This window comes from Arachis hypogaea, chromosome 11, assembly GCF_003086295.3.
Source record: "Arachis hypogaea cultivar Tifrunner chromosome 11, arahy.Tifrunner.gnm2.J5K5, whole genome shotgun sequence".
Lineage (NCBI taxonomy): Eukaryota > Viridiplantae > Streptophyta > Magnoliopsida > Fabales > Fabaceae > Arachis > Arachis hypogaea.
Window position 1 is genome coordinate 135,071,063 of NC_092046.1, and position 10,189 is coordinate 135,081,251.

Sequence of the window (10,189 nt, forward strand, 5' to 3'; positions counted from 1 at the left end):
CAGGATGCAGTGGGCTTCTCCAGAACAAAGAGGGCAGATGGATCACAAGCTTCACATGGAACATTGGTCGCTGCTCGGTCTTCACTGTGGAATTTTGGGGAGTGTTGGAAAGGTTGAAACTTGCACGAAGAATGGGGCTCACGAGGATCATAGTAGAGTGTGACTCAAAAGCAGTGGTGAAACAAATGAACGGAAAAAAAATCTTGCTAGGAACCCAAATTCTCTGATCAATATAATTTTTGGACTTAAAAAATACAATTGGAGAATCTGTTTTGTACAAATATACATGGAGAAAAATAAATGTGCAGATTGACTAGTTAAAAAGAGTTTAGAGCATGAAGTAGGTTTTTTGTCCTATGACTCTCCTTTCCAAGAACTTATTAGAATCTTCCATGAGGATGAGAGAGAAGTCACATTACCCCGCTTAATTTGAACCTAGTCTTTCTTTTATTTTTTTTTCTGGGCTTTAGGTCCCTTCTAATACAAAAAAAAAGGTGTTGAAATTGGGCATTGTTACCCCTCAAAATATAAAAATAAAAGCGTGTTGAAACAAAAGCGAGAGAAGTTAAAAGATTACCGACCAAAAATAATATTAGAAAGGTAACCAAATTAGATTGGTTTAGTAACTAGCTCATTAGTATGTTTAAGTAAGTGTTAAAAGTTTAAAATTTTGCTTTATATATGTAGCAATCAATTAGCCATGTTAAGGGAGAAGAAGTCAAAACTTAAGTAACAAGTTGCATGAAATCAGTAGAATTCTGTTATGAGAAGAATTCAGTTAGAGTGGCTGTTAGAGGTAGTTAGAGGGTGTTAGTGCAACTTCTATTAAGCTATAAATAGGAGCTAGGTATCTTTGTATCAATACTCTCTAATAAACATTATTCTCATTCAACTCTTAATCATTCTTGATCATTGCCTCCTCTGTATCATTCTCTGTTCTCTGGTCATTAGTGTTCTTTTTCAATAGGTGCAAGATCCTTCACATGGTATCAAGAACAGGTTGAAAACGATCACGGTTTTACCCCTTGCAACTTCATCAACAAATCTCAAGAATACACTGGTTCCTCTGGCAAACAAACTTGAAAAAAAAAACTTCTCAACATGGAGGCACACCATCCTTCTAACAATTCAGACACTTGAGCTTGAGGATCATCTCGATCCATAAAAAATTCTATCACATTAAGAATCAGTTACAATTGTGGAAAAAAGTGAAAGCTCGAATTCTTCAAAACAAACTCTAACCCCTCTGCTACAAAAGATGATGTTGCTGCAACGACGAGATCCACACTTATATCAAAAATTCAGAAGGACTCATCCAAATACAAAGCATGGAGGCAAAATGATCTTGCACTCATGACTTGGACTGTGTCCTCCATGAACGGTACATACAAGAATAAGATGGTACACTGTGTTACTTTGGCTAAAATGTGGGAAAAGATTAATCACATCTTTACAGTTTCTTCAAGAACACGTATTCAAAGTTTAAAGGCTCAGCTTATAGCTTGCAAGAAAACCACAACAATTGCTAAATATCTCTCTATAATTCGCAAGATTGCAGACTCTCTCATTGCTATAGGTTACCCATTTTAAGAAAATGTTCACATGCAAGCTATCTTGGATGGTCTCACAAAAGAATATCAAAGCTACATCACATCAGTGATGTCTCGAATGACGAATTTCACAATTCATGAAGCAGAATCATTTTTGCTTGCCTATGAAGATATGCTCGAGAGGTTTAAAAAGCCTGAACAAGGGATTGTTTTAGCAAATTTAGCTCAAGCTTCTCCATTTTCAACACCAAACTTTGAAAGAGAAAGCAATGGAAGAAGGAGCCGTGCTGGAAGATCTATGAGAGGGGTGCTAGATTTATGAATTCAAGACCTCAATGCCAATTATGTGGTAGAGTGGATCATGTAGTTCAAAACTGTTATCATAAGTTAGATGCTCAATTTCAGAATCCATCATCTTCACCATCTATTCAGACTGCAGTTCCATATGCAAATTCACTTCCACCACCTCCTCCAGCATCCTTTCATCAACCTCGAGCATACATGACCACCTCTTTCACCTTGAATGATAGTGCATGGTACCCAAATTCTGGTGCTTCATATTATATTATTGCTGAACATGCCAATTTTCTGAATTCTGCCGATTCATCACAAGACCCTAAGCAACTCTTTGTTGGTAATAGTCAGAAAGTACCTATTTTACATCATGGATCTACAATTCTTTATGATAAATATCAAAATATTTTATTTAAATTAAATAATCTACTGCATGTCCCTTTTATTACACAATCTTTTGAGTGTGTCAAAATTTGTTGAGGATAATAAAGTCTATTTTAAATTCTGACCTAAATCTTGTATGGTTCGTGATCAGGTTTCCAATGATATTCTTCTACAAGGATTAGCTAGAGAAGGCATTTACTCTTTTGATAATCTAGTGGTGCCAACAGCATCTCATCTCAATCCTACTACAAGCAATTTGTCTAATTCTGTTTTACAATTTTGTTAGTACAAAAGACCACAAGATTGAGTTAGGTGCCTTTGTATCAATACTCTCTAATAACACATTTTTCTCATTCAACTCTTAATCATTCTTGATCATTACTTCTTACCTCTACATCATTCTCTCTTCTCTGGTCATTAGTGTTCTTTTTCAATAGTGCAAGATCTTTCACAAGCCAGAAATAAACCTTTAAATAAAATTCAAATTCGATCAGTAACAAATTAGTTCAATAAGTGAAAAAATATTGTAAAAAAAATTAAAAAGATTAAACTTATTTAGTTATTTCACTGCTCACTTATTTGGATAATAATGATTGTATTTTAGAATTTACTATATAGTCGATTATATAAAATTTAGTTATGTTCGGATAGTTTAGTTGAAAAGTTATTTTTAGAATTGTTTGAGTTAAAATGTTAAATCAAAGCTCTTAATTTTGTGTGATCAATGTATAATTAATTAAGAAATTAAATAATAATTGTTACTATTTTGAAATAATCAGTTCTTCTTTATAATTATAAACTTTAATAAGATAATTATATATTATGCTTGCAAGCTATTCTTTTATATAATCTATAAGCTAAATATATCTTACCTAGATAATTTAAAATCCTAGTATAATAAATATTTCGTTAAAATAATTTTAATTTATTGACATGATAATATATTATTATATGTCTGCATAAAATATATATGCTTACAACACCGATAATTTAGTATATAAACAAACGAATTAATCTATTTGTGACATCGATCTTTCTTTGAATTGAATAAGAATTTAGCAAAAGAAGACACACATGCAGTTTTCCTCCTTTCGTTGGTTTATCATTGCAATGGGTTTATCCTAACTAGCAGTTTGGCAGGCACAGAGCCAAATCACCTTTTTTGGTACTATCATAATCCAATAATCAGATGTTTACTTAAAAAAAATACCGGATAACTGGATTAAAATATTTTTTATATGATAATATATAATTAAATACTTGTGTGTGTGTGTGTATATATATACATATGAATTAAATCCATTTCAAAATTTATCATTTAATTTCCTATCAAGTTTTGTAAAATTATATAAAATGAAGAAAAATCAAAACTAAAATAAATGGGAGTTACAAGTGGATTGAAAAAAGTTATTAAAATTGTTAAAAGTCTCCCCCTCCCTCTACCCTTTACGGAGCACTATATTAGACTCTAATTAAACCTACTATGGTGAAGGCTATGTTCAGCTACTTTTACTTAGACCAGATCCCAATGTGGATGCTAATTAATTAATTAAAACGTATTTAATTTATCTATACACATTGTGCATAATGCCCAGCCTATGCGCATAGGAATAGAAAGGGTATAATATATAGTAGTGACCAAGGATATCACATTACAAAGTAAATAGCAGAAATTAAATTAAGTTAGTTTCAAGAATTTTGACATGGTCCATCATCATTATATGAAAATTGGGTGAACTTAAGAAAAGCAAACAAAGAATTTTTTGTTTAAGTGTTGGTTAGTTAGTTAGTCTCCCCCACACAACATACATATATATGATACAATTATATAACAAGATATATAATATAATATGGTAAATATATAGGATAATCTGGAATTCTGGATGATGCATGCCTAGCTAATAATCATATGGCCCCACTTCGATTCTTCTCAAGTAATCTAGGTCTCTTCTGATCTCTATTATTTATCTATTACATTTGCATGCATGCCATAAAATGATGCCCAACTCATCATCAATTCCTTTGTTTAATTATTAATTAATTTACACTTTAATTTGCAAGATTCGCATACACTTATTATTGGCTAATTCAACAGAGAACGGCGTCATATGATACACGAGAGAGTGAGGGGCATGTGTCCTAGACTTTAGAAACAAAATCACATCCACCTTTTGTCATCTTACTTAATTGGTTGAAAATTGGAGTTGGAATCTCCTCTAACCATTTGGCATCCAATGGCTACAGAGAGAGATATTTCTTTCAATCAAAATTAGTAAATTACATGCAAATAAAACATTAATAACCTTAGCTTACATCATCAATCAAGATATTTGCTCTTATCCAACAAAATAAAAAAGCTTTTGAAATATATATTTATCATACGTTAATTTTTATATAAACTACTCAATCTTACAAAAATTTAATCTTAAAATATAATAATAAAATTTAGTGACACACACAATAGTAACGAATATTTTATTTGTGGATATATATGCTAGGTAGCTAGTAGAAAATGGCAAAACCCAATTTGTAAAAGTGCTTAGAAAGTTAGTTACTAACCAATAAATTAGAGAAACAAGTTAAAAAATAAGGAGAATAACAAAGAATTCCACCACTATATATAATCCTGGGTGGATAATTAACCAATCATGGGTAATGGTAAGACTAATACCAATTTATTCGTTTTCCTACTCTTTAGCATTTTCCTTTCTCTCTATCTATAAATGTTTCTTTTAATTCTCAAATCAGAACATGCAGACATATATTATGATGTCTGAATTCTTAAAAAAACACAAATTAGATGAAGCTATAGCCCCATTTTAGATGAAATTAAACTACAAGCTAAGCAAATTACAAATTAAAAGATGCCGTACCCTTTCTATCCCAACTTGATTCAAATGGAGAATTGAAATTGTGTAAACAATAATAGAAACTGGCGTACTTAAAATTAATTAATTAAAACCCTAACATATAGAGTACTAGTAGCAGGCACTACAATCATCATCAACATAATATCCATAGATAGATATATTGAAATGTGATGAATAAGAGTCATACAATGATTATGTTATTGGAATCAATCTAAGAGATAGCTAGCATGCATCGCAGCAGAAGATGAATTAGAGTAAGGAAATAATAAACAAGCTGCTGGGAACATATATAGAGAGTTGATAGGATGGAAATTAGGACAGATAATTGTCTCTATATGTATGTGCAGTTCATAATATATAAATAAATATATTAATAATATTGCATGATTATTATTACTTGAAGGACATGTTGCTGTACTGCCGCTGGTTGGCCTCCGGGAGTGGATTCCACTCCCACAGGCGGTCAGAGAAGGCGGTTGCAAGCGGAGAAGGAGTGTTATTCAGAGACATTATTGCAGGAGGATTTTGCTGCTGCTGCTGTTGTTGTTGTTGTTGTTGTTGTTGATGCATTAACAGGTGATGATGATGATTGGGATTATTATTGTTACTACTGCTACTGCTGCTGTTGTAGTACTGGTGTTGATAGCTTACAAGCCTGTTGAGATCATCCATCATGGTGGTGCCGGAAGAAGGGCCAGCATGGTGCTGCTGCTGCATGAGGACGAAGGCGGCTTCGTCGTCCAAGGGAAGAAGCAGCGGTGGGAGTCCCATTGAAGGAGCACGATAAGCATTATTAGTATTATTTGTGTTGTGTTTGGAGAGGGCGAGAGCGGTGGTTACATCATGATCACGATTATCAGAAGCTCCATCGGCGGTGTTCCCCCCAAATCCCATGTTGAGTTGATCGTTGTGAGGCTGCTGCTTGTTCTTCTGGTGATCAACAGTTCTTGAAGATGGAGCCCTTGTTGGCAGACACCGCGGCAACGATGGATGATCTTCAACTCCAGCTCTCTTGTAAACCCGGCACAGCGATATCTCCGCCTGCATAAATTTAATTCATTAATTTTCAAATTTCAAATTTGATGCATGGAGATGGTGTAGTCGTCATAATTACTAGCGGTGCTAACTTTAATATTCTGCCAACTCTTGTATTTATTCCTACCACCATTTAATTAATAACCATGATTCGATTCCCTCTAGCTCCCTACTATCTAGCTTCGTTGATTTCTTGGATGTTTGAATATAAAGATATGATGGATCGAAAAGGAAGTACCTTTTGGTATCGTTCAGTTTCGTGTTGGGGCAAACGGTACTCGTTCATAATCCAACTTGTACGGATGCCTTTAGGAGCTTTCCCAGAGTAGAAAACTAGGGTTTTCTTGAGGCCGATGGACCTGAAATTCTCCGTCCTTATCATCCTATCTGCTCCCGTTGCCTTCCAATAACCCGACGTCGTCACTCGATTCGGACGATCTCCGTTTCTGTATTTTCTGTCTCGAGGCACATAGAAATACCACTCCTTCTCTCCTATCGCCGCCAAAGCTGCCAATTAAGGCAAAATTGTAAACAAACAACAAGATTCAAGGTGTATATATATTGAATTGAATTGCGTGAAGAAAAGGGAAGCTATACCAGGAAGCTCCCAAGGGTCATAGCGATAAAGATCAAGGAAAGTAATGAGCTCAACGTTGAAACGTTTGCCCTCCACCTTACGGCGAAGGTAGAACTCCACCAGCTCTTCTTCTGTCGGGTGAAAACGAAACCCCGGCATCACCATGTCATGCTCGTGATCATCATCCTCTTGCTTCCCGTTCCCGTTCAGGTTGTCGTTCGTGGTGGACGCCGCCGTCGTTGTCCCTCCGTCCTCGTGGCTGTGGCTGTGACTCAGACTCATCGTCGGAGATGAATTCGGCGCTGCAATTGCCATCCAACACTGATAATAATACTATATCTATCGTAGTAGTAGTAGTTGGTGCTTCGAGTTTGGACCCCCTTTAATTTCTCTCTCTGTCTTTATACTTAGAGAGTGTAATAGTTGTACGAATTGGGTGGTGCAGTGGTGTTAGGCAGAGATAAGAGATTGATGGTTAAAATGTAGAAATTGAAGAAATTAAACTGGGTGTTTGAGGCAGAGTTAATATATAAAAAGAAGAGAAAATGGGGCGTGTGTTTTAAATAGGTGTTGAGAAAAAAGAGGAGAGAGAGGATGGGAGTTAATAGAAAGATCTACATAGCTTTCAGGCCCTACATGGGGATGAGGGTAGTATGCTTGCCCTAAGAGTGTTTTTAAGATCAGAAAATGACATCTCAAGAACAAGACAGGGTGGCTACAGCCCCAGAGCGGTGCCGTTGGACCTTTCTTCCACCATACATACATATTCAACTATTTTCACTATTTTTATTATTCTTATTCACCTAAACCATACACTCGTGTCTCTTTTACCCCACACAAAAATTATACCTTTTTATTACATATTAAAACACTCGTGTGCTCTTTCTTAGCTTCCTTCCTCTCCCTTTTTATTTTTCACTTTCACTAACACTATAAATACTCTTTTCATATATCTAATTTTTGTTAGGAGTCTCTAAAACATCTTTTTTTAAATATATTTTTTATTATATAAAATTTAACACATATAATCGATTAAATCGTATTATTTTTGTCAAAATTATGTCAAACAAATTAATTTGATCAAAAAAATAGTAAATCAAATCTTAAACTAGTCTAAATTAATATTATTATTTATAAAAAATTATTACAATACTCTTATTATAGAAAATAACTAAAACACTCCTATATATATATATATATATATATATATTAAAAACTCTGGTAGAGAAATAAAGGGCTAAAATTTAAAATTTTTAAAATTAAGATATATAATAAGAGTATTTTAGTCATTTTTTATAATGAGAATATTGTAGTCATTTTTTATAAAAAAACAATATTAATTTAGACTAATTCAAGATTTAATTCACTATTTTTCGGTCAAATTAATTTGTCTAGTCGAATTTTAACAAAAATAACATAATTTAATCAATTATATGTGTTAAATTTTAATTATTAGAAAACATCTTTAAAAAAAAGATATTTTAAACGTCTTTATCTGAATAACTCTCTTTTTTTTAACTATTAAATACATATTTTTTTTATTAATTGAAAATTAATTTTTATACAGATATTAAAAATATTTAAATAATCTTTTTATTTTTTATTTCTTTTTCTATTTTGTAAGGTTAGGCCTAGCTAGTTTAGCATTATTTTTACCAAAACTAACTTTTAATGAAATATTAATGAATTCTTAGCTCACGAAGTTGACATTGGATATAAATGCCACACATACATGAGGTAAACATTGAGAAAAAAAAGTAAAATTAGTGAATTCGTGATTTCTCCCTATGCGATTGTTTTGTTCTTTTATATATTAATTAGGAAAATATATTATTCGTATCATTAGGTTCATAAACTTCTTGGACTTTTGTATGATCCAGGAAAATTGTTTTAGTATCGTTAGTGTGTCAATTAGGTTTAACCTTTAAATCTTTAATTTTGTATGTATATGTGTACTCCACCAGTTCACATGCAGTACATGAATCTTTTTTAATCCGAGACTCATTCCATGTCATATATTTATCAATGGTTCAAATTATTATTGGATTTCTTATTTTATTATTTTCATCAAATTAATCCAATAGTGAGAGAGCTAGTATATACTGTGTCGATGGCTTTATTTATTTACTTAAGTATCATAAACATTATTTTATATATTAATCTTATGATTAGTCTCATCAATCATGCCGAACTATCACACAATGTTAGCATCGGTATTAATTTGTTTAGTTGCTTATTCTGTCTTATTATTCTTTCTGAAGTTTTATTTTTTCTACCAGCTACCAGAGTTAGAGAGTGCAATTTTTCTACTTTAATTAGTAGACATTAACGGCCTGATATTTATGAAAATGGCGCAATATGCATTATAGGTGTCTATTAATGAACGCGCTAATAACTACAATCTACGAGATTTATAAGGTTAATTACTTGTTGAAAACTAAATATAGTTAATTTCATTTGAAATTGATAGGTGAGAATTGTTAGATGGTAATTTAGTTAAAGAAAAAGTATAGGTAGATAATGAAAATACTAAATAATGTAAATAATTGATAGATCGGATGTTCATTTCACTAGGTGTGTGGATGATTATTCTAATATTAAGATTTAGGTGGTTAATTTGGAGGTGTAGTGTATTTTAATTTAATTGATGATTGTTCATATTATTTAAAAAAATTATTGGTTACCTAACATTACCCTTAGTTAAATTTGTCTAATTCATTTAATGATAATCATTTATCAACTTCATATAAAATTAACTGCATCTGAATTTCTACCTAATAACTCGAAGTTTAATATCAAAATTCCTCTAAAAGATATCAAGTATTACCTTCTGTTTTCGTTGTCATATTTCATTTTTATTTATAATTGTAAGAACATCGTCACATTATTTTCACTTTATGTTATAATTTGTAAAACATAATAATAATAATAATAATAAAACACTAAAAATATTTTCTATTGGTAAACAAAAAAGTAAACCCTAAGATTAATTTACATCCTAATTATTCCCCTTTTTTTCACAATTTCTCTTAAGCATTGGCCCCTTAAGAAGTCTTGAATGTGACGGTTTTGGGAATATGTGCAAGCTAGTTGTAAGTTGTAACAACAAAACAAATAGCAAAAGATAAGCTAGCGTTGACAATTTGACATCTTCTTGGTACAATGTATGCTATAACCAGCTCTAATGTAACGGAAGATAAAAAGTAAAGTATGTAATTAACCTAGCTTAGTGACTCCAGCTCGTAGTTATGCGTGGTCACCAATTAGGATAGGTTAATTAAACTGTTAAGTACTCTTAAAGTTGTGAGATAGATTCTTTTTCACCTTAATTTCTGATGTTAGATTAAGTCCCTTCAATGTAGAGAAAAAAAAAAAAAACAATTCTCTTTTAAATCTCTTTGCCTAAACATAAAAATACGTGTCAGTTTATTTATTATGGTTATTTTGGTCTAATAACTAACTTTTTGCTTATTAGTTTG

At 32.2% G+C, this 10,189-nt stretch overlaps 1 protein-coding gene across 1 annotated transcript; it reads right to left on the minus strand.

Moving 5' to 3' along the window:
- Positions 1 to 5,231: 5,231 nt before the first annotated feature.
- Positions 5,232 to 7,535, minus strand: LOC112722764 (uncharacterized). The gene is made up of 3 exons (XM_025773908.3): positions 6,731 to 7,535; positions 6,372 to 6,640; positions 5,232 to 6,139 (listed from the first exon to the last, which is right to left on the minus strand). Exons 1-3 carry the CDS (start codon positions 7,023 to 7,025, stop codon positions 5,492 to 5,494), a joined length of 1,212 nt encoding a protein of 403 aa, XP_025629693.1. The 5' UTR covers positions 7,026 to 7,535; the 3' UTR covers positions 5,232 to 5,491.
- Positions 7,536 to 10,189: the final 2,654 nt, after the last annotated feature.